This window comes from Lutjanus erythropterus, chromosome 20, assembly GCF_056507025.1.
Source record: "Lutjanus erythropterus isolate fLutEry1 chromosome 20, fLutEry1.hap2, whole genome shotgun sequence".
Taxonomy (NCBI): domain Eukaryota; kingdom Metazoa; phylum Chordata; class Actinopteri; order Lutjaniformes; family Lutjanidae; genus Lutjanus; species Lutjanus erythropterus.
In genome coordinates, this window is record NC_139336.1 from 16,660,328 (window position 1) to 16,686,811 (window position 26,484).

A 26,484-nucleotide genomic window follows, 5' to 3' on the forward strand; every position below is an offset into this window, starting at 1 on the left:
TTTTTTAGCAAATGAATTACACTCAAAATAAAAAAAAGTGAAGGGAGGTAAAGAAAGAGTCTGACACCAGAACTGTATAAAAGCATATAAAAAATGCAACTACACTTAATGGATAGTGAAAGGGTGTAAGGGGGGGGAAGAACCAAAAAGAAACAGAAATAATTTAAGAGCTTAAGTATGCTTTAAAGGCACAAGATTATTAACTAGGGATGTCAGAAAATTTTATTGCAATTGAGTAGCGGTATCATAGTTTGTGATTGTATCTCGATTGGCAAAAACACTATCGATTTTGAATTGATAGTTTACATGCAAAAGGCAAAATTCTCTGATTTCAGCTTCTTAAATGTGAATATTTCTGGTTTGGCTCTATGACAGTAAACTGAATATCTAAGTTGTCGAGGAAAAAAAAACAAGGCATTTGAGGACATCATCTTGAATTTAGGGAAACACTGACCAACATTTTTCCCCACTTTTTGACATATAATATCCAACAATGGATCAGCTAAACAAGAAAATGATCAACTCATTAATCAGCGATGAAAATAAATGTAGCCCTAATGTATTTTTACGTGGATTTTTTAAATTCTCTGGGTTTTAACTTCATGCCGGTTCCTTAAAATACTCTTCTACAAAGGCTGCAGAGCGACTGTCTAAAACAAGTTTCAGTACGGATGGATACAAGAGATAGATATGTGCTTCACATTTAAATTAAATTTTTAATGCAGACAATGTGGATCAGTGTGGAGGGAACTGAGGAAGGGAATACGTGCTGCAGATTTTTTTTTTTTTTTGCAGTTGCTCTGCATACAGTAGCTGTTGATGAAGCTTTGATCACTGTGTTGATCCATTTTTTTTTTTTTCGACTGACCCCATAATGCCGTGTTGACTTGTGTTTTTTGGGGGAAACATCATCTCTTGTGTGTCTGTGTGTCCCACCTTGCAGATCTTGTAGAGGGAGTCCTGTCCATCTCCTCCGGTGTCTTTGAAGTAGTCATGAGCTGGGAATGTCCTGTTAATGTCCCTGGTGATGGCACTGTCCTGAGGGGACTCCTAACAAGGAGACAAAGGCAGACAAAAAGGTCAAGCTGGGTGAAAAGCAGTGAAGACTGTGTCACAGAGAGGGAGATTCAGTCACTTAACAATCCATGGTATGTTTTATTTAACAGCTAGTGAGAAAAAATGCACACATAAGCCCAGCAGTGGCCACTGTCCCTCAGTATGTGGTGCCACAACACACAGCTGAGATTTACAGTATGGGGCAGGATGAGTTAGTGGTGGCACAAAGTGTACTCTTCTACAGTACAGACTGTACACATCTCCCTGTCTCCGTCCATTTCTGCTCCAATTTTAAACCATTTAGAACAAGACAAATCACTCTTACGTTGCCAGCGCTTAGATAAATAAACAGTAGTTACAGCAATTACGCATTTCTGATAAACTGTAAAAACACACCCACACTGATTCCTTAGTATTTATCATCTTGACTCACTTCTGAGAAAATCTTGACACAATGCCCTACTTTAGATTAACATCAACAGGGAGGTCATTTGATAGAAAAAAACAGCAGAGACTGAAATACTGTACTGTATAACATGAGACTGATAAGAGGTTGTTTAGCTTTCACCATCACACCTTCTACCATTACCAATCTGAGCTGTAGCTGAGTAAATCAGCCTGAAGGACATTTTGTCTGCAGAACGGGATAGATGGATGACTAGGACAGTGAACAGATGTGTGAACAGAAATGTATGCATCAGAAAAAAACGGGAAAAGGGCTATAAGCAGCACTGTAACTTGAGCGATCGAGGGTGTTGTTATGCTGTGCATGTGTACTCTGTTCTGTAAAAACTGATGTGATCTCATCTGGGCTGAGTGGTGCCACTGGCAGGGAAAAAACAACACTAGGAGTCAACAGCCAGTCGTCAGCATGCTACTATGCTCAGCAGGTATACTGTCTACCTTTTTCAAAGTATTTCATAGACTAGTCGAGCAGTCAACACTCTGCATCATTGTCGACTAATGAGTCATCTATAAATTTTAACACAGTCCATTCATAAAGCAGTGGCTGCAGATATGCAGCTGTGGATGCTGTGAGTAGTTGCTGCTGACATTTCATAGTTGTCATGCAAGACATGCATGAAGCAGCAGCACGCAGCAAGAGTGAGAGGCAGAAAGAAACATGGCGACCAAAGGTGTACATAACTGTGGTGGTTGTTGTTTAACATTGAATACTTTGAACATTATGCCATGTTAAATAAACAGAATTTAAGATATCAAGAGAAGGAAAGACATGTCACATTGTTACTGTAGACAAACAGAATCTCCAGCCCAGACAAGCTTGCAGGGGATTTAAACATATCAGTAGGACTGCAACTAATAATTATTTTAATTATCAATTAAGCGATCAGTCATTTTCTGGATTAATTGCTTAATTGTTTGGTCCATAAAATGTCAGACAATGTTGATCACTGTTTCCTAAAGCCCAAGGTGACATCCTCAAACTTCTTTTGTCCACAAGACAAAGATGTTCAGTTTAATGTCACAAAGGAGTAAAGAAAGTAGAAAATATTCACATTACAGGGAATCAGAGAAATGGGACAAATTAATAAAAATGATGAATCGACTCTCAAAATAGTACAACTAATAGATTAATCAGCACTGCAGCTCTACAAATCAGGTTGCAGGTCAGTTGTAAACAGCCACTCAGAGGCACTGGAGGCTTTCACTTACATTAATTAACCCTTTACTAGTTGTTTTTGAGACCTCTGTAATGAGATATATCTTCTGTGACTAGTTGACTACCTTTTGGGAGTAGCTGATGACTACCAAAATGTAGTGGTTGTGAATGCCCTACCATGTTCACCATTATAGTTTAGTGAAGTTTAATTTAATTAAAAGCTTACACTAAACACAAGATGGTCTAGTGCTAATAGGCTAACAAGACATTAATATTTTACCCCGTTAATTTCAATATAAAAAAGTCATAGTGATAATCAAAAAGATTATAATTCATCCTGAAGGTGTCATGGATGTTATGTTAAGGAATGTTAGGGATCCAGTAGTTGTTGAGATATTTCAGTGTGGACCAACCCGATGAGACTGACAGACCAATGTTGCCATCCATGGGCCTTAACCACCAGAATGGCAGACACAAGGTCTCTAGTAGACAAGGTCAGAACAGATTTTTCAGTTTCGGGACACACTGACACAAGTACAGAAGTGGACCACAACCTCAAATGCTAACAGTATATACAGAAGCCTTGGGCAACATATTTCTCTGGGATATCCCTCCACTGTGATGACAGAGCACCACTCAGTGGAAATACCACACACACACCCACACACAGATCAGTAACTACTCCAGACTGGAGTCTAAACTAGCCAAGATTAATCACCCTTCATTTCATTATTGATGATCAGTGTATTTGGAACAAACAGCATCTAAATAAGTAATGTTACTCTAAGACACCCATTACATGACAAATGGAACACACATTTAAAGATATCTTCATACAGTATTTGGATGTGAAGTTGGGACGGTATGTTGGGTGATATAATACAAAAATAGGGCATTCATTTAAGTTGGCATGCCATTCTGTGTAGCCTGGCATTGGCACTCTGCTCTCAAACCATCAGAGGCTAATGAGCAAGTCAGCAGGAGCCAAGAGGGGTTTCTATTCAGTCAGCTGTAAGTAACAACAATGCCTAACAAGATCAGGCAAAATGAGCAAATTAATGTGATACATTAATTGATCAATGTAAGAGACATTGTGATGCCAGAAAGTACTCATTGAGCTTCTCAGCCTCCTGTGCCTTGCTCAGAGGTTCATTTACAGGACTGAAGCTTACAATTAATCCCTGCAGAGGCTTAAAATCCCAACTAGCCCAACCACCCTGCACCCCCATAGGACAAAATAGATGTAAATGAAAGCCATATACCTCAGAACTCTCCTAATTTTAATCACCAGTGCTTTTTAAATCTCTTGTTCTCTCTGTAGCTAATTATACCTTCTAGGTCTCTCTGTTACTGTGCCCATCAAGTCCCTCCCTCTCCCTTTTCCAAGGTTTCTGTTCCAGCTTTCACAGAGGAAGAGAGTGAAACAAAAATAATACAAGTATAAGAAGAAATGCAGGAAGAAAGGGATACTGAAACAAAGTGAGCTAATGGGGATCAGAGACCGACAACAGAGGGCTTGTTTTAAAAAAGAAAAAATCCTTCCACAACTTCCACCACACCCTGTAAATCATAGTTATTGTATATGTGAGAGTGTGTGTATGTATGTGTGTGTGTGTGTGTGTGTGTGTGTGTGTGTGTGTGTGTGTGTGTGTGTGTGTGTGTGTGTGTGTGTGTGTGTGTGTGTGTGTTCCCAAGCTTCCATGGGATGCTTAAGGAAGTTTGAGTAATGTTGATTGTTTTCTGGTCAAAGCAGGATCTGTTCCTTGTTGTTACAGAGTTGGTGTTGGCATATATACAGTATTATTAATACGCCATTTAATACACAATTAATTTAATTGTAGGTATGGAAACCGTCATGTGTCAAACGTTTTGTCATGCCATCCTGGTCAGAAATTGGGGAACGAAGAGGAATAGGTGAACAGATGATTTCTCTTTTAACGCTAATAATTTTAGCGCATTAGCTAACTTCATTACGTGTATGGCCAGAGACAAAACATAGAGGAAAATGATTAAATATGTTTTTGCTTAAGTGGAATGGCAATTTGAAAAAACAAATTGTTAAAAAACTAATTGTTAAAAAAAACAAGCATCTGTTAATTCACAGCAAAAGCCACTGGTACTGATGAGTTTTGGAGCACAGGGGTGGAGTTACTGCAGCCAGTGTGAAGGGCCCATTACACTGGGCCACAGTCTCTCAGTGAATGATAAGGATCCATGTTTATACAAGCACCACTTAGCCATACTTATCTGAAGTGCTGAGAGCATGTACAAAGACCTTTGACATAATGGCCAATTACCTTCCTTTCTGTCTGTGTCTATTCAGTTTAAGTGAGGTTTGGAATGAGGGTGGCGTGAGAGGAGAGAGAAAACATATCCAGTGTCTCATGGCAGTGGACGGAAGTGTGTGAGAGCGAGTTCAAATTATACAGAAAGAGACAAACAGGGAGAAGAGGAAGAGAATGCTAAGGACAGTACATTTCTATATCACTGTATTACACTAGGTGAAACTTAAACACTAAACTTACTGCAGTTTACAAGGTGGCTATGAAGGGTTACACTGCTGCATCATAAAGAACTGTGGCTGCGGTCAGCTTGGACTCAGTTACAAAAGGCTATGAAACCAGTTTTCCTCCAAAATCCACTTTTTGTAAACACTGGAAACAATAGTTCAACATTTGGGAAAATGACTAATTCACTTTTGTGCTGTGATGTAGATGAGACGATCAACACCACGCTCACATCTGCATGATAAGACATGAGCCAGAATCAGGAGGCAGTTAGCCTAGCTTAGCATAAAGACTGGAAGCAGGGGGAAACAGCTAGCCTGGCTCTGTCCAAAGGTCAAAAAAACTACCACCACCATTAAGGCTCACTACTCAACACGTTGTATCTGGTTTGTTTAATCAATACACAAGTTTTGGTTTTACAAAGAGTTACATGCTGTCAAAAGAGGAATGATCTCCGCAAGTCTCCACTGGTTGCCTGGCAACCTCACGGTGATGACAATTCTCCAGGAAGTCACTGTGCTTAGCTGATGTTTGACATAACACATGGTGATAAGGGAACTTTAGAGGTGCTGTAAGACATATTTGAAATTTTGTCAGAACCAGGCTAGCTGTATCCCCCTGTTTTCCAGCCTTTATGCTAGGCTAGGCTTATCACACTCATCCATATGTAACGTATGGATGGACATGAGCGTTATCGACCTCCTCATCTAACTCTTGGCAAGACAAAGAATAATTCTATTTGCATAAGAGTGTTGCCCAAAATATGGCTAAATGCATTACCTCCTGCAAGGCTTCAGAACTTTGACAAGGCCAATAACACATCACAGTGTCAATGTCCGACCAATCAACATATTTAAAAAATATTTAATAAAAATATCTCTAACATATGCAGTCCCCCCCTTTTAATATAATGAGTGTGTTATAATAAACACTGCTGATCATTTAAGCACTGGTCAACAAGCTCCTAAATTTGTCACCCAAATGTATAATTGTGTAAAGACAATACAAAAAAGGTTATTTGACACAACTTAACACAGCCTTCCTTAACTGAGATACTTGTAGCCCACTTTTCCCATGAATTGTGATGTGGTGTTGTCCTGAAGGCATTGTTTTAAATGAGCTAGACGTCTCAGCATGATGAGGAAACTGGCGGCACACATTACATCCCTGCATGTGTCATATTTTAGTCACTTAAATTTCTGCTTCCTTTCGCTTCTGCTTTTTTGTTGCCGCTTCATTTTTTTATTGTCCATTTTTTGTGTTTTTGGTACTTCTATAAGGAGCATAAGGACCTCATTAGCCCTGACATGTCAGGACCAAGCTGCCGACAAGTACTGTTTGCTGTTTTTGTAGAATGTTGAACTAAAAGGTGTGAAGGAACCAGGCTGTTTGTGGGACTGTAACCACAAAGTTGGCAAAGGCTCGCAGTGTGAGGATAAAACTTGGTAGCTACTGGGATATTTGGTCACCACAGAGCAACTTTTTGTTGCCGCAGGCCATCGAGTCATGGTTAATGCCAAACCCTGCATATACTATTCATTCTTACTTGTGTGTTACCCCAACATTGTCTTATTGCTGTAAGTTAAATTGAAAACTGCAACAAGAATGTTAATAATATAATATGAGACTTGCTGGTTAATGCAAAAGGACAAACATTTTATTGCTGAGTCACAGATTTCTTCTAATAGCCACAAACCAAAAGTCTAACTTCCCAACAAAAGTTCTCGCTGTTCTCACGGTATGACAGCCAAAGAAACCAACAGCTAGAGCTTCTCCTTCTCAGTTTCTGTTAAGTGTCCTAACAGACATTAAGGATGCATCAAAGCACCGTCTTCTGTCAGCACTGCCAGAGGTACTGTACAGAAATCAAACAGCATTTATAAACTGAACTGAAGTCAAAGGACAAAGCATTTTCTTCTTACAAACATACAATAAAAACTTCATTGGGGGTAAGCCAAAAATGGCAGAGCTACAGTGTGTGTGTGCGTGTGCATGTAAGTATTTGTGTGTGTCTAAAGCTAGGAATAAAGTACCGGAGCAGGGCTTCCGTGGGAAGGCTGAGTAGCTAGCCCTCCATTGTTTATGTCCCTGATTTTCTCTGACTCAACACAATAGCTGACATGTCATTCTGTTATTCTTTCTCAACTCCTAAAGGACCCTGCCGAGGAGCCAAGAGAACACGGGGTGATATTTATCAAGCTTGATACAAAACCTTGCTCCCCCAACCTAATAACCCACAGAGCTACACTTTGATTATTTCTCTGGATTCAGTTGTAATTATAGAAGAAACTGTGAATGTGACAGTCACTTAATTCTTTGTAAATAATTAGCAGAGCCTTGACACATGCTTTCATCACAAATACAGAGGTGCACAACTGCAATTTAAGTTCCTTATTAACAAAGCAAATACTGCTGCTATTCAGTGCTTCCTTCAGTTGTCTCTTTACAATTATCTGTATTCAACAGAGTACATGCTCAAGCAACCCGTAATGCTGCTTCCTCACCTTAGCATCGTCTGTCATTAAATCTTAATCATCTGTCTCATGCCCTACTTTTGTGCCATTTGTGCACTGCTACACTGCTTGAGCACAGAGAGAGCAGGCAAAATATGCAATCTGATCAGAACACAGATGACAGACAGAGGGAGACGCAATGTAAATCATAATGACAACACCACATACAACAGGCACCGCCAGAACTACAATGGCTTGCATTCTCTCACGGTATTATTTTCTGACATTTCCCACTGCAGCTTTGCCAGCACCGCAAACTGCACAAGTATGCTGCTGATGTAGTAAAGTCCATTTACAGCACATTAACACAGCAACAATTTATTTTTATCTGTAACAATCTACACCGAAGCAGTCACAATTTGGCAAATGATGGAAAATTCTGCGCGAATGTAAGGATATTTTAGTTTTCTTGATAAGCAGTGTTTAACCAAGCCTTCCACTTCCCCAAATAAAAATGTGCAAATGGCTCTGTTCTTTTCTATAGACCTTTGTGATATTTGTAACAAACAAATTCTGTTTGTATCAAAATTAATAGAGGGACATTTGCATACATTGAGATAACATTACATTTATTTGCTCAGTACAGATACACAACATGTACATCATAGAATACCATATAGGCTTGTCACCTACAAAGCATCATGTAATGAAAAATATTTTGTCACAGAGACTCACTTTCATGACAGTAAAATTAAACCTTTACCATTTGCATTATCCCAACATTCTCCATCTATAAAAGCATACTGTACATCTTCAAAAAAAAAAAAACTAATCACAAATTCAACACTCCTGACATATGAAATGGTTTGTCATGATCAGTATGGTAATGGCTTTATTTCCTCTTAAATCTGAAGAAAAAGAAAATGCACAAATGCACCTTTGTTCACTATGGGCAATTCTCTGCGTTCATTGTGGAGGAAAAACACGGGCAGAGCGTCTTTTGGGAAGTTTTCAGACCAAGTTGTTACAGTGGTCAGTTTTGTCTTATTGTGATAATAATCTGCTGCTCAGAACAGCTGGGTCATGAGTCAGCTATTAGTGGGGGCCTGTTTAGAGCCTTATGAAAACACAAAGAAGAAACTCTAGTAAAGATTAAAAGACAAATTAGAAAATGTGTGTGAGTGTGTGTGTGTTAGTGTGTGCACTACAAGAGTTAGACTCTACTGCCTGTTGAGGGTACTGTACAGTCTCTGCTCTAAGACTCAATATCCAATCAGTACTCAGCTGGTGTAAAATACTTTTGTCCTTAAACCATTTTTCCCTGAACAAAGAGAGCAAAATGTATATAAAGTTGTTTTAATTAATCACGGCTCAGTTACACGCTTACATTTTTTTTCATTGCAAATACAGATACAATGTAACACTGAGCCACATATTAGTATACAACTTCATTAGCTACATAAGGACACACTTTGTTCCCCATACAGACACATCTGGGTAGGGTTGGACAATGAGAACCAATTCCAAATAAGAACCGGTTCCAAAATGACAATCTCAAAAGAATCATTTCAAAATTTTAACTCTGATTCAGCTCATTAATTCCTTCACAAATTTTATTTTTTGCTAATTTCAAATTAAACTGTTTTCTGCAAACATGTGCCGTATATTGACCTGGCTATCTGTCTGTGCCTACAGACGTGCAAGTTAAATGCATGTATTTCTTCCCGTCTCCTAATGGATTTGTTTTGTTAAATCGTGAGTCTAGCATTTTATGCTTTACAAGTGGGATACTTCCGCTGGCAACATTTATCTGTGGTAATTAGCATTTTGCACAACTCTTCTGTGAAGAATGCAGGAGGATGCTCAAAGCATCAGAATCAAGAATTGTTAAGAACCAAAATCAATGAGTAGAATCAAAATTGGAATCAGAGTCATAAAAAGTCAAATGATACCCCAGATCCGTGTAGCCACATACAAGAAAGTGGCACCTAAAGCTGAGTAACATAAAGAAGCAGTAGCCCTCTAATGTTTCTGGATAACTTGTAAAGGGGTTAAAACAAAGTAAAATGACCATGATAAGGAATCTGGAAACACATATAGCCTGTAGCTATGGAAGCTAAGAACCATTTCAATCTTCTTTGCATCTGTTGCATTTATACTTTCATACCTGAAAATTAATATAAGCAGATGGCCTTCCTGTATTTTACTGATTATTACTGATAAATTGTTTTTGTTGTATGCACTAAGGATGAACAATTTTCAAAAAAAATATTGAACTTTGACTGATACTGCAATTGCAATATGATTTACGATATTCAAGGAATATAATTTTGTTCACCATTGTGTTAATTTTCATTAAAAAGTTTGCGGTGTTATTTGTGTAGCGATCTGGGGACATCTCTGCAGCACGACAATATTTCATTCAAAATGGAACTGTGACACATACTTCGCAAAATTGCAGAAGGCCATATTGCAATTTTGATAAAATCTTTCGATTAATTGTCCAAAACTACTATGCACTCACTCATTACTGTACATCCTCAACAATTATTTTCCTTGTTCATAGCAGAAAGCTGCATTTAACATACAAAAGGGTTCTTATACCAGTCCTCACATCCATATGACATTCCCTCCTGTTCTGTATAAAACTACCACACATGCCACTCTACCTCCAACACAGCCACCACCAGAGTGTTGTTCACTGGACAGCATGAGAGCCAACTGTTTTCCCAGAGGGAAAATGGAGGGAGAGAGGGAGAGAGGGAGAGAGGGAGAGAGGGAGGGAGAGAGCGAGAGAGAGCGAGAGAGAGACAGAGAGAGAGTGTGTGAGAGAGAGAGAGTGAGTGTGTGTGTGTGTGTGTGTGCGTGTGCGTGTACGCTAATGTTTATATTTGTTGGCATGATAATTTCCCAAGATACTTTGCCCGAAATCTTAGACATTTCTGAGGAACTGTACCATTAACTGCTGTGGGAAATAATATCTTTTTAGTGGTGAACTGTAAACTGTCTTCATTATGATACAGCTTCAGTCATTTCAGTTAGTAAGCATGATACTAAATCCACTTAGTCTGCTACATTTACCACTTTATGAGTGAACAGACAGAAACTAAGTGATTTTACAAAAATAAATTTCTGTCATTTGACAATCGGACATTCAATATGCCATTTCTGTACACGTCATCTCCAAACAAAAGTAAGTACAAATAGGAAAGATTACAATATTTGGCAATGCTTCACAGATGACAGCCAAAATGTTTAAAGACAACATGTGATTCTATCTACCACCATTGTACATCATACTCACATACACACAAAATACAGTATACGCGAGGGAAGTTATGTGCAACTAATAAAGCAACGAAAGGTGCTAACTCTGTTAGCACCCTTGCTAGAACACCATAAACAGTCCAATTCAGCCGATGGTCACATCCTAACATACCTGCACACACATTCATACACAGCTATGTACACAACAACAAATACATGCAAAAAAAGTTTTAAGTTATGTGTTTGCTCCTGGTCATTTTCAGTTTTATCAAACAGAGGAACAAATATTTCAGATAAAGAATTTTTAAAGAGTAGCTGAAATAACAGACATTTTTTAAATTGCTTAACACAAAAAATGGAGTTCAGGTTATTCCCTACTGAATGTGGAATCGAGGCTGGCTATGTGCTTTTTCATCTCTGCACATGCGTACAATTTTCAGTTTGTGCCGTTCCCTCTGAAAAACAGTGGCGTGTCTATAAATTGAGCCCTCCCTAAATGTAAGATGAAAATATTTCCTCAACATTTTCATTTATATATCAAGGCAACAATATTTCACTATATACTGAGAAACAGTCATATTCATGCACATAAGGCATCACTGAGCCAACACGGTACAGTGGACCCACACAAACTTTGTGTAAAACCCACTCACATTTTACTAAATCTTCATATATTAGATATTTAGAAAAAAATATAATCTTTTTGAACTTTCTTTGGTAGATTAGATAAAGTATATAAAGCTAGATTATCTGCACCTAAATAAACTGTGACATGAGTCTCCATGGCTCAAAATATAGATAAGTTTTCAAAACTTTTGAGTTTATGACACAGTATGTACACTTGGATTCAGTTCGACTTATTATTGGTCTTGATTTGTTTGTATTAAATATCAAGTTAAGAGTGAAAAGAACCCACAAAACCATACATGGGGACAAGATGATGAAAACAGATACAACACGTGCATGCACACAGACACACACACATGCACTGCATGTGTCCCAGGAAGTTGAGAGGTCAGTCCCTCTTCATGGTGCCATGGCACAGTGAATGGGCTGTTTGTCTGTTCTGTTTACATGTGAACCTCCTCTGTTTGTGTGTGTGTGTGTGTGTGTGTGTGTGTGTGTGTGTGTGTGTGTGTGTGTGTGCGCACTGGTCCCTGTATGCTGGCAACAATGCAGTCACAATAGAGCATACACATCAAGGTTTGAACGAAGGTAAAGATTTGCAAGAATATATTATAGGGCTGCAACTAACAGTTTTTTTCATCATGGATAATCGATCAGTATCAATATCAAAACTGCAGATTATTTTCATGATTAACTGATTAATCGTTTAGTCACAATTCACAATTTTCCAAGACCCCAAAGTGACCTCTTCCAATTGTTTCTTATGTCCAACCAACTGTCCAATACCAAAAGACTCTTCATTTCCTATCATAAATGACAAAGAAAATCAGCAAATTCTTATATTTAAGAACGTGGAACCAGCAAATGTTTGACATTTTGGAATAAAAAATGACTTAAACTATTATATAAATTAACTAATTTTCTTTCCACAGTCACACATTAACAACTTCTAATAGGACTATTCCTCTCAGCCAATCCCAAAAACAAGGGATGAGGATCACAGTTCAAGGGTCAGTCATATAAATGCTTAACATGTTTACCTTCAATCAGAATCCTTTAAAAAAAAATCTGATGTACCAACAATCAGTGTACAATACGTGTGCATATACATCTTTCTTGGTCTTGCTTTGCCTTGACACAGTTATGAACTTTCAGTTACATATTACAAATATCAAAAGGTGCAATGAAACAAACAATTTAGAGTCATGAGAGAAATTCACTGAAAATGCTTTTTGTCAGGTTAACAGTCGTACACCAAAGCTGTATAGCATCTCATATCATATGTTACAAACAGCAGATTTAGTTGAAGACATAACATTTTGTCTGGTACAATAACAATAAATAATTAAAAAAATTCAAAGTTCATGAATTGATGTCTTGATGCTGACAAACCATAATCAGTTCAGTCAATTCAAACAAATGATCAAATTACATGTGCACTGGGTGTAGACCTACATCATTTCATTGTGACTGACTAAACTCAATCAATCAGTCACCAACAAGAGACACAAAAAATACACAAACACACTATTGCATCACTCTTACTATTCAAATACTGAGGGGGTAAGAGCACGTAACAACATATTTAAACAGCTCGCTATTGGCAGTTCACCTCAGCACTAAATTACTAAGACACAGCAGTCAACTCCTGTTCTGTTTGCATTCACCTCATACTGTGCTGTTCGGTTCTCACATACAGATTTTCAGAACAGTTTTCTTGGAACACTTTGTTGTTTTGGCAAAATAAGTTAAGGATTCTGTTGAGTTCACTTTTCCAGAGATTTCACACACCTTTTTCTCCCCCATCCATCTATCACCCCTGTCCATACACAGTGCAGTACGGTGGCTTTCCTTTACCATTTTAAAATCACCTTGCAGGGCTATTGAGCCTTTTCTCCTTCAGCGCTTCGCTCTTAACTCCCTTTCCTGTCTTTGCCAGCTGTGGCGTATGCACAGAGGACGCCTGTGTAACCTCCAAATGCGACAGAAACAGCAGTGGCAGATCAACGCCTCCTTCCATCTCTTTATGGCACATTTCAGCTTAAAAGGAGGAGACATTTTACAGCAATCATGTCAGGCATCTTTTAAAAAGTTCAAACACTAATTTGGCACAAGGGTTTCCTCTGTGTGAGCCTTACACATGACATGTTGTGCCAATTCCTATTTCCCCATGACCATATCCATACCCCGGCCCTGCACATCCTTTTTCTACAGAGCCAACGAAAGCCTTTTTGGTGTTCCTGACCCCGAAGCCACTGCCGCTGCGCTGTAAACAGAAGGAGCAGAGGCGTTTGAGGCCCTTCCTAAAGGCAGAGTTGGAGAGACTGTAGATGAGACAGTTACAGAAGCTGTTGCTGATGGCTAGCCATGTGGTTAGGAATGAGGCTGCGGGGTGGTGATAGATCCCACCGCTCTCCAACAGAAAGTAGAGGATGTAGGGCAACCACAGGATGTAAAACACGCTTGTGATGCGGAACAGTACCATGGCGTATCGCTTGTCTGGGTATGTTGATGCAGGCTGCTGATACTGTGGTTGAGATTTCTGCGGATGGGACAAGTGGGGCAACTGCCCTTGCTCGACTGCACTGTTGTCCTTGACCACAGACCCCACTGTCAATCCCGAGCCCTGCAGCTGTTGGGGTCGGTAACGTGCGTGGCGCTCACTGATCTCCCGGGTGTGCTGCCGGCAGATCTTGAAAATGTTGGCGTAGGTGAAGCAGACAGTGAGAGCAGCTGGTGCGTAGAGCAGTGCAACAATAAAGGTTGTGAAAGCTGGACGAGTCCTCCACTCGACTGCGCACCACTCCACCACATCACCGTGGTAACCAGGTTTCCCCCACCCAAGAAAAGATGGGAGGAACACCAGAGCAGAGTACAACCATATTAGAACGATGCAGCAGCGCACTCGACAAGGTGTTACCAGGGTTGCATAAGTCAGAGGTCGCGTGATGGCAATGTAGCGGTCTACACTCACACACGCCAGTGACACCATTGACACAGACTTCAAAACAGACACCATGTACCCAAACACCTGGCAGGTGAGTTTGGGGTCGAGGCCCTGGAGGTGATGGAGGAGGGACAGGGAGGGGAACAGGCAGCTGACCCCCACCAGCAGATCAGCATACGCCATAGTTTGGATGAAAGCACTGGTGGTGTGCTGGCTGAGCAAGGGTGCACAATGAAACACAAAAATCACCACCAGATTCCCAGAAATAATGAGGACAGTGAGGAGGAGTATGATGGAGACTTCAAGGAGGCAGGTGGTGAAGATTTGGGAATAGCCTATCTCGAGCAGGCAGAAAGGAGCAGATAAGTTTGTCGGGTCAGCAGAGCTCTGGTTCAGTGGATCCAGGGAGGAATTCATCATCTTGGGCAGGAGGACGTGTCTTAGGGGCCCTTCAAGGGTACGATGAACCAAAGAACCCACTATTTTGACAGGTAGCTTGCCGGTCCTGGGAGTAGGTGGATGGTTTCAGTCCAAACAAAAAGCTCCATACTGTGGTTCCATGATGAGACTGCCGCCATCTGCCATTTCAAATACAGGAGGGATGGAAAGGACAGCAATCGGTGAGGGAGGGGGACCCCTGGGTTCGTCCTCGGTGCAGGCAGTTGTGGTTTTACAAAGATATAAAAAAGGTTAACACACAAAAAATAAGCATGTGTATTCCTGTTGTTCCTCTTTTCTTTCCAGTAAAACAAACTTCCTAGCTAAAGGCACAGACAGGGGAAAAAAAGGAAGAAATGTGACTTTGTTTAAAGGAATTCCAGTCCAATCTTTGCTTGAAATGCCTCCACTCCCTATAAAGTCCAAGATGTCTTCAACATCTGCTGCAGCTGGAGAAAGCACAGACTGAAGCACTCTCTCTTATCTGTCTCTAGTCCACAGTCACAGCTTCCGGTGAAAAGACATTATTGTGTAATGTGCGGCATACATAAATTGAGGGAAGGAGGCATTAAGACATCTCCTTTTTTAATTCTGTCCTCCTGCTTCTTATTCTTCTTTTTTCCTCTTGTTTGTTGCCCTTCCTTCAGCACTGTTCCATGTCCGCTTGTTCCTGTCTCAGCTTCTGTCTGGTCCTTCGCAGTAAGATCACAGCAGGCTGCCGTGAGCAGAGAGGATGAAGGCAGTGCGCCGGGTGACTGATATTTAAAACGCACTCCACACACACATACAAAACACACCTCAGCTGTAATTTCTATCCAGAGGTACCAGCAACTATGTCTGGAGTGGAAATGAGGTAGCCAGGCATACCGATGCTGGGAGAACCCCCCTGTGTTCATTTATCCTCCTTTTCTGTCTCTCTCTCTCACTTTTTCTTGCTCCCTCTGCCTCTCTCTCTACAGAAACAGTGGCTCGGAAGCCCCTCCCCCTTCCCTGTGGCTCCAACCAATGATCAACTTCAAGGGCATGAGGCTGCCTCCTTCCCCCACCCTCTCACCCCTCCCTGTTTTTTGGGCCACTGTTTCTCTCATAATCACCCTGAGATTCCAACATACCGTTTCATACTGTTAAAATTAGTAACATTCACTGTTAACCCAGCCCTTATAAAAATGACATCTCTGCAGCCTCTCACCTCACTGCCAAAAGACAGGACATTCTGAATCTGGGCAGAGAAGTTATTGTTTCTACTGAAACAATGACTGCATACGTGGGTGCACTTCAAAGGAAATATTCCTTTTATTAATCTGACCAGAACAGGACAACAGGTTCCCCTGTAGCTTTGTGCAACTGAGCATGTTGAAACTGCTATGTATGCATACATATAGACATATTCATTCATTCAACCTTTATTTGCACCCTAGATCATTGCAGGGTAACCCTCATTAACAATCACATCAAGTCAGTTATAGAGGGAAACAACAGAAAAACAACAGAGATAAGCTAACAGAAGACAGTACCACAGTTATCTAATAAAAAAACTCCAATAGATAAGTAAAGGCAAATGACAATGTAAAATAAAATGCAGTTATGTAGAAAAGACCAAAAACTTGTACGTAGCAACTATCTAGCAGGAAACGCACCATTGCCTTGAATAAATTAGAGATTTCTTTGCGTTTGTTGGAACAATTTGGGATAATACAAGTACCAACTCAGAAAAAATATAACACATGTATGACATTTGTAGATATTTTAATGCAGAAATGCTACATATTATTGCTTTAATTCAATAGCTGCATTAAAAGTAGAGTAAGTAAAATCAAATACAGCCTTCCAGCCAGCTGGGGCATTCGATCTCAGAACTCAGAACAAATGATAAAACAAATAACAAATCCTTCAAATGAAATAAGGAATTCAACTCATTAGCCAACGGGATGACCATGTGAAATGTTCCAATTACACCATCTTATACATATATAACTTATTTAACAGACGGTCTTTCATTTCTAGTGAAAAAATCCATTAAGTGGGATGTATTAGATTTTTTTCTACTCTTATTAAGGAAGCTTTAGCAGCATTTTTTCTGTCTGCTTTTTTCATGCTGGTACGCTACTGTACACTGAATGCAACTTAATGCGATAAATAGATTTTTACTAGCTTAGTCATTATTTATATTTGTAATCTACTAATAATAAACTGCAGCAGCATAAAAGCTTAAGAGACTGAGAGAATTAAATACATGAAAGCTAAGCGCAAATAATTTAATTTGCGTTTGCAGCTGTGTGTAATTAGCAGCTGATTCAGTAACACAGCAAGTAATTATGCAATTAGTAACTGGGTCTGCCTTCTAGGTACACACTGCAAATGAAGGAGAGCTTGAAAGGCGCAATTCAATGATAGAAGTTCAGCAACATCAGATAAGAAATAAAAATGTAGTCATTCTAAAATGAACGTTTTATGAGGCCACTTTAACTAAAACTGGGAAATTCATTGCTTTGGATTACATATTTCTAGAAACATCTGGAAAACTAATGTAGCCAGGAGAGCTTTTACGAAGAAGAAAACTAAAATTAAAAAGATGTGCAAAATTGCACTACTGCATTGTAAATATGCTATTGTACAGAATGGTAGTCTGTTTCAAGTGTAATGAACTCAATGCCTCACTAACAACAACAAAGAGGGTTTATTATTAATACTGTCCTGTAGCCATTACATACAACAGGCTACATTAGCCTGAATCCAACCTGGAAAAAGACAAATGAATAACCTATGACTCAGTGTTACTGTGATATTGTTTTGTAATAAGTAACTAGACACTTGGGGCATTTGTATTATTATTAAAACTTTTCCTTGAAAAACTTTTCCTGGCTCTTCTAATTATAGCAGTAAAGTCACAGTGGCAACGTTAACAGTAATAATAAAACCATTCATATAACATGAAAATGTCTGTGAAACATTCAAAACTCATATGCTCACACAAACAGTACTTGTACCTTTTACAATGTAAAACTTGTACAACACTGGCACTTATGTAATGTATAATTACACAAATAGCCTTCCTGTGAGGCTTTTCAGAAATAAAAGTGTTTTTTTTCTTTCTGTTCAACAACCAAGACAGAGAGATTTCTAATAACAACTAATATTAGGAATACTAAAAAAAATCTACAGCACTACGTCACAGCTACTTAAAGCTATTGCAAGGAATTTTTAATTGGTTATGAAACAATCTCAATTTAATAATTATGCTTCAATATGACCTACACAAGTTCACAAGTCCACAAGAAGACTGGTTATTTATAGTCATAATTAATGCCTGGTGCCAGGTTGGATGTCCTTGAAATCAGATTGAACCAGCCTGTGTTTGCATTTTGCAGGGCAAAGTTACAATTAGTAAAATGTAAGCCCGTTTAAAACAAGGTGGGGGAGATTTTTATTTAGATTTTTTATTTTTGTGGTTATTACTGTGGAAATAATACCACTCTTGTCCACAGGGGGCTCCAAAATCAACAACATTTGAAGGTTCCTTTTAGTAGCTTTAATTTCTCATAAAAAATATACTTGGACCTCTACTATCTATAAGCACAGTATAAGCAAGATTAATTTTTAATGTTTTCAGATTGTATTTATACTTTTCATGTTTGCAATTGAACAGTAACTTTGTCCTTGTATCTGTGTGTGTGTGTGTGTGTGTGTGTGTTTATGTCCTTTTGTCCATTTGGCCTGAGAACCCTACACAGATATCCACCTGCTCCTGATTCTGCATGCATCAGCAGATGCTGTGCCTCCACTTTGCATGAGACTTGCTTTGACACAGTCAGCTATACCCAGGTAGTATGACCTTAGAAGACTTTTTTATTTTTTATCTAACTTGAGGCAAACATAAACAACCAACTATATATTGTAAGGCTCTGTAAGGACTGGTTAGGTGATAGTTGAACACTATTTATTTCATTTTTTAGGTAACAGGTTAGCTCTAACAAGTCCCCTCCAGCCCTCCTGCAAAGAGCCTGCTGAATCTGTTCTGGAATAATTACATACAGAGTTATTTTTAGACCATATGATGTGATGATTACATTTAATTACTCAGAAGCCTGTGCTAAAATTAGAAACCTCCATGGGTTGTAATCACTGTCAGGTTTAGTGCTGCACGGTCTACATCTTCATCCTAATGACTTTCTGAAGACTGCAGAGTTTGTCTCGTGCAGGGCAATTTGGTGGAGCGTGATGGAGAACCAAACATACCCACACAGGCACTCACACACACCAGCCTGCACCTTTCTCCCCCTGCAATCCAGACACACTCCCATGCTTTCACGCACCTCCTCTGCCCACCACACGAGGAGCTAAAAATAGATGACAGTACAACGAAAGGGGATGGAAGGAGGAGAGGAGTAAGAGAAAAGGATGAGGAAGGGAGTCAGAGCTCATCAAAGATGAGAGAAGAAAGAGATAGAGAAGAGAAACAAGTATGAGATAGCAGGAACAAAACAGCAAGAAGAAAATGGAGCTGTGAGAACAAGGGAAAAGGACAAGCGTGATGTACTGACACCTGGTTGCCAAGCTGAGCACAACTTAGTTCTGTTTGCTGTTTAACTTCTGCCTCGTCACAGCTTGCCAACCTCTGAGATGGACAGGCGTCCAGTAGCTGACATAAACCAGGCAACAACCCAATGAGCCTTAACTCCTGTAAAGAATATCTAATTTTAAAGAAAAAAACACTGATAATGATAACTACTACTACTGATAAAGAGCTTAACATGGATCAAAATTCTAATTTCAAATCCTATTATTGCTTAACTGGTTAGAACCATGATTGTAGTTACTGCAAGGGGGATACAATTAATGCTTACAGAAACAGCTCCACCTCAAAAATAAAAATACATATTTTTCCTGTAGCATGTAGTGCTATTTACTATTCTAAAGCATGTCCGCCAGAATGACTGTTTTGGAGGGGCAAGTGGGGTGTGATTTGACCACTACAGGGCTCCAGTCAGAGAACCAGATGCCATCAGTTGTATTTAAGATCTTTACTGCATATCTGTGAGTTGCATTAACTAAATGCATTTAAAGACTATAAAATGATATCAGCATACTTTCTGTGCGACTGTGTGAATTACAACAACAACATAGTAAGGGGCAAGCTGGCTGAGCTAGTCCATTAGGGACACTGATCTAAAATTTTTTGGTGTGAGTTGGCAAATTTTGGAGATATCATCTTTAGAGATATCACTAATGATTCATTTGTAACATACCAGTAAGTGTTACGTACTTTTTGTTTTGTACTTTTTAACTTTGTGTTTTTTCAGCAACACCAAAAATGGAATATTTTCTGTTGAAAAGCTAAATGAATCCCTATTAAAAGAATCAGATAGCTAACCTGTAAGTGGCATACTGGCTGACTTCCATCAGATTATTAACACCAACCATCCACCACCATTCAGCTGGTGTTTCATAATCCTGATAATTCTGTTCTGTTTTTGGATAAACACAAAAATAAGCAGTCACACCGTGCCAACTTGTTAGCACCGTGATATAACAAAAACATAAAAAGAGCTCATCAGCTGATCAGACAAACCCCTGGTAGAAATAGAAATGAAAAGAACTTCCGAGAACTGGACAGCTAACACACTATCATCTCTATCTGAGTTTGTCCTGTTTATGTCTGTCTGCGTTTCTCTGTGTACTTGCTCAAGGCTCACTGTACCAACAATACCAACATCAGGCAAGGGTGGTGAGAGTACATAGTACATAGTTACAGACAAACACAAACACATTACTCTGGAAAGATAACACAAGATTGCATGGAAAATTAAGCCTGTTTGCATTTAACTGTGAAAATTAAACCAAAGTTGTTTCATCTGAATGTCTGAAGCTTCTGGCATTTGCTGTGTTTTTTTTTAATGTGGGAAACTTGCATCAAAGTAAAACATGTCCATTTCTACCCAGCAAAAGTCAGAACAGCAATGCACATATAAACCTATGGGACAGAGAGACAGGCAGGCAAACAGTCACGCTGGAAAAGAAAGAAGAATACACGATAGGCCTACAGGACAGCAGGAGAGGAGCGAGAAAGAGGCGAGCAGACAGTGTGACAAAACACAAATGAGCAGGCAAGACAGAGAGAGGCAGGAAGACACACAAGGTGACAGGAGCACAAACAGGTCTAGGTAGAAGTCAGAGTCAGGCGTACACAAATACAAATGATTACAAAGACAGACAGGTAGACAGAAAGGGCAGGCAGACAGGTCATTATGTGGGTCAGACAGAGACAGGCAGGCAGACAGATAGTTACGAGCTTGTTTTTGCTCTCCACAGGAGGCTGGCGCAGCAGGTCAGGGGACAAATCTGTGTGTGTGTGTGTGTGTGTGTGTGTGTGTGTGTGTGTGTGTGTGTGAGAGAGAGAGAGAGAGAGAGAGAGAGCATATGCTCATATGTATACCTTAGGAGACACTTCTAAGATTGATTTTTAGATTCTGAGATTGTTTTATAATTTGTTCGATTGTTTTATTTAAATCAATTAAATGCTCACTTTACAGATGTTACAATATATTGAATATCACAATAAAAAACTCAATACTGTACCAGACAATGTTTTCCATGATATTACATGGTTAATTATTTTATTATATTTTTTTGTATTGTATAAAAGTAGGGGTGGGTAAAAATATCGAAAAATCGATGCATCGAAATTATCCGCCTCCTAATTCAATATCGATTAAGCAAACCCTCTGAATCGATTCACCTCCTGGCCATTGGGGGTGCTGTGTGCAACATCTTCGTGTGATTCACGTTTTAAGGACGGAGGCTGCACGCAACCAAACAACAACAATATGTCTGCAAACTACCGCCAAGCTCTGTCTGCGCACAGAAGACAACAGAGTCTGTTGCCGTCTTCATTTGCAAGGACCTTCGACCGTACAGTGTCGTGGAAAATGAAGGTTTTAAGAAGATGGTACACACACTTGAACCACGATACGCTATACCAACACGAAAACACATGACAGAGGTCGTCATCTCGAAGCTGTACACAGAGGTGAAGACAGAGGTTTATATGCACAAGTGAGCTATTATGGTGCTGCTAATGTTTTATTTTCAGATGTTTTATTGCCCAAAGATGTGAAGTAACGTACCACATGTGTTATGGGCATGAAAATAAATATTTAAAAATTGCCAACAGGTACTTCTACAACAGGTTCTTACTGAATCTATATTGAAGAATTTAAATCAATATTGAATCGAATCGAATCGAAACCTAAAGAATCGAAATCGAATCGAATCGTGAGGTTCTTAACAATACCCAGCCCAATATAAAAGGACTGTTACTGACTGCTACAGAAAAGTCATGCCATTTTTTGCACATGCTTATGGTTGGCTACTTTTTATTCTGTTTTATTAAAGAAAAGAAACAGAAGCACTTTAAGTTAAAAGTAAAAACTAATTTTATACAAGCAAAGAATGCTGCACACATCAGTTATGTTATTTGATAAAGGATATCATTTCTTGTTTTTCTTTTAATATCGCAATAAAATTCAAATCACTGACTTTTATCTTGGTATTAACATACCATAAGTTTCTGGTATTGTTACATCCCCAGCAAACTGCCATGAAAGCACATAACAAACACACCCTAGCTCATCAACAGTCTAGAGAAACAGCTTGGAGTGAGAAAATGAGTGCAAATGGTGAAGAAGCTGTTATAAAATATAAAGGATAGGCCAGCTTGCCAGTATGGTATTTTTTTTGGTTGTTATTGAGTCTAATAAGTTTATTGTCAGTATTATGCACTAACACCATCATCAACAATATATACACAAGCTAATTAGAACCTCAAAAATCACCACAGACTTGAATCAATAGCCCTCTGACAACGTGTCTGCAAAACTGAACATTATCAGAGTAGTGCTACTGTACAGGTGCAGTGAACAAACTGGTCATTTAGTCTATATCATGCTAATACCATTAACAGTTTACTGCTCTTATGGAGAGTAATAGTAAATGTGCCCACACTGTCCAATGGAACAATGGTGTCACAACAACCAGGCCTCCTAACTTTTACTGCTGGGCCTTGAAAAAACAACATGATGATTTGGACGGAATAGATAAAGAAAAATACTTATAATTACATAACTTTATTTAACACCTTGTATTATATTACTTCTTTCTTCATCACTCCCTGTCACACCTACGACAACATGATGCTGATTATGAACTAAAGTAGATTATGATGTGCTTGTGCTGTTCTATTACTGCAAATGCTACAACTAAAATTAGCTAACTCTCAAGATCTCTCAACACTCAACATTGACATCTTTGTCAAAATTCCAACATCTGACTCTTATTGACAGAGTCAATAAGAGTTACCACCAAACTGCATCTTCAAACCTAAAAGAATAATCACTTCTTTGAAGGTTAAGCAACACTTGACTGGTGCATAAAGCACAAGATTATGCTGCTAAAAATGTGTTGAGTGTTGTGCTGTATTGTGGTAACTGTGTTACCGCCCCTCAGTGAAATAACAAAGTGTTGCTGCCAATATGTCAAGTCGATACGTCCTGATTAAAATCAGCTGGCACTAGATCAGTGTGCTGCCGAAATCAATTATTTGTTTGCCAGACTTAGTAACTCTGTCAGTGACTGGCTTGAGTGGCTTCTACTCACTCATGTATGGAGCTAATGCAGAATGTGGGCCATGGCTGCAACAGCCTAATGAACTTTTTTGGGTGCTGGTGGAGTGTTAATTAGTCAGCATTCAAAGTCAGACTGGTACTTCCAGTACTTGGCAGCAGGGACCCTCATATCAGAGAATTCATTAGGGTTCCACAGGGGAAGAACAGGTTAAATGTCTAAGACTTACAGTCCTGTTTCCACTTCCATCAATGCCCCGCATTCAGATATGTGGAGGAACACCAAGTTCATGGGGTTAGAGTACAAAAGAGGGCACTGGCGAGAACAGGATGTACATACAGTACAAAGCAGCACAAAGAGAAACACGCTAACACAGGCTGAATACAGAAAGCACACAAAACAAATTAGGAACTGGCACATGAAGATGGTATGTATACATTTCTAAAATGAAACTGAAAAGGAAAAGAAAGACTTTGTACATGAGAATATAAGCTTTGATTAGTACCACAAACAATATGAACATCAATGTGAATGAAAATTCTATTAATTATTGCATATAATTCCATTATGCAATGCATTTCATCACCCTTTTTAACATTTTAGTGCTCTTCTATTGGGAGGATCTAGTGTCTTAGTTCTAGTTTGGTTTAAAAAAATACATCAATATAACTTACTCTGTGCACGCCTCTTTATGGTTATGGTAAATCAGATATTTATCGTCTTTCAGTACTTTCACTGTTCCTTGCTACCTCACTCAGTCTGGCTCTGAGGAGACTAAATAAAAAACGTAAATTGTCTGTCAGAGTCAGATATAGTGGCACGTGTTCTCCACACTTCTCTCTCTGTGTTTTCTGGCTGACGTACAAACCTGGAATGCTTTAGTGCTTCTGCAATAAATTCCTATCCAGCTTTCTGTCCAATGGCTATCAGTACAATGGCACTGTGATCTGCTGTTATTGTTGTCGAAGTAAAAGTTGAAATTCCATTCATACCATTCATTTTAACAGAAAAACAGCATGGTTCCTACAGTATTTTGGTGTAAAACTTCAATCATCGCGTGCCAGAGATGTAAGGCAAAATAAAGGAAAAGTGCAAAGGCAGAGATAGGAAAAGAGCAAGAGAGAAAGGGAGGGTGAGGAAAATGAGAGTGGGGGAGGAGAGCAGCAGGGAGGAAAGGGCAAGACCAACATCTTGTCACCACCTGGGACCCAGCTTGCTGCCTGGGGATGTTGCCTTTACATAAGAACAGTGGACAGAGCTGCGGCCGAGAAAAAAAAAAAAGGCATGGACTAACATACTTTTCTGGGTGCACGGGGAATCTACAGCAGGGATGAGCCACCTTCAGTCCTGACACACATGGCCACACAGAGAGACCTACAAATACACACTGTGATTCTGTAAGAAACTGAAGCTAAAAAAATAGCTGTCATTACTGAAGGCTTGCAGAGAAGAGGCAGTAACAAGACCAAGCAGCGATAACAAACCACGTGGTAAATATATACCCATTAAAATCAGCATAACTAAGTAATAGTAATTAATGTCATGTCAGGTCACAGACCAACCATTGTATGTAGTTTAATAGACTGCTGCAGGGATGATGAATTTTTATCGTCCAACCCATAAGTTAGCAATGCTCTGGTTCCATCCACAAAAAGCCAATGGGATTTTTCCACTGGCTATTCGATTATTGCAGAAAATAAACTCTGTGGTGAACAAAAGTTCATAATACTGACATGTTCAGTTCAGCCAGATAATCCTCACAAACAAACGCCACTTATACAATTTTTGGAGTGTAAATGTAATTGCCAGAACTAATTAGAATTACTGTCCATGTCCATCCAGACTCATATAATGTATATAGTGACGAATTTTAAAGAATTTAATAAAAGGTATAGAGTGCATTTTTTGTCTGAACGGATGTTATCAGTATAAAACAAATATGCTATCTACACTTAAAGACTATTGGCAGAGACCAGAGGACAAATAGAGACCTGTTTGAAATGTTTTTCAGGATATTATGGCGTCACAGTGAAGTTGACCTTTTGGATATAAAAGATCATCAATTCATTTCATCCTATTAAACATTTATATGAAATTCTGTCATAATTAGCAAATGAATTCTTGAATTATGGCCAGAAATGTGTTTTGTAAAGTCACTGCGATCTTTGACCAAGTTCTAAATCAGGTCATCCTTGAGTCCAAGTGGACGTTTGTATCATGCTTTAAGAAATACCATCAAAATGTTCTGGAATGAATGGGACAGACTGCACAGAAGCACAAAAAGTTAGCATTAGGCTAGAAACAAACTACACCATGGACACATTACTTCACCGTCAACACCACTAAGTAACTAGTGTTCAGCATATGCTAATTTAGACACTTATTAGCAACAACTTTTGAAAAACACGAGTGTGGTATTTACTGACATATTTCTTGTGGTAAAACAAGTCAACAATGAAAATCTCTTTAGTTTGTATTAACCGCAGACCTTGTTTCAAACATCAAACAAAAAAAACAACAACATTTATTTCAAGATAAGGGAACTGGAAGTGCTAATATGCTAACTAATATCAGAGTTTTAGAACTCACTCCTATGGCACTCTATACAGGCAATCTCTGGCCTCGGTCCAGGCCCAAGTCACAAAACTGAATGAAGTACAAAACTTGATTATGTTTCCAGACTTTTTTGACCTTTTTCTTGACTACTGTAGCTAAAATACGCAGCAAATCACATGAAATACGATTCCTTAATTTCAGTACATTACGTAGATATTTTCTTTCTTCATTTAAAAACTGGGTATAGGTTAAAACACTTTTGAAAAAGTCAAGGGTTACTAGTTTCGACAAAAACATTAACACAGGACAGATTTCTTCTTTCACCTTTTTTGCTTTGCATAATGCTGAAAGTTATCAGCTGGCATGATCTACAGGGCAGCAGTGGTTACTATC

At 39.1% G+C, this 26,484-nt stretch overlaps 2 protein-coding genes across 3 annotated transcripts in view; both read right to left on the minus strand.

Annotated features, from left to right (window-relative positions):
• rabgap1 (RAB GTPase activating protein 1) overlaps nt 1–26,484 on the minus strand; it is a 90,931-nt gene that overhangs the window by 29,797 nt on the left and 34,650 nt on the right. For both annotated transcript variants that reach the window (XM_084745694.1, XM_084745693.1), the window contains one exon: nt 937–1,050. In XM_084745694.1, the coding sequence (XP_084601820.1) occupies nt 937–1,050 (114 nt within the window). The remainder of the gene's footprint in view (nt 1–936; nt 1,051–26,484) is intronic.
• Nucleotides 13,022–15,921, minus strand: LOC146308296 (putative G-protein coupled receptor 21). Its single transcript, XM_084746542.1, has one exon. The coding sequence runs from the start codon at nt 14,896–14,898 to the stop codon at nt 13,666–13,668; it is 1,233 nt and encodes a 410-aa protein (XP_084602668.1). The 5' UTR covers nt 14,899–15,921; the 3' UTR covers nt 13,022–13,665.

Excerpts from the sequence above, each read along its gene's own strand:
- LOC146308296 (XM_084746542.1), bottom strand. The coding sequence starts at position 14,898 with ATGATGAATTCCTCCCTGGATCCACTGAACCAGAGCTCTGCTGACCCG.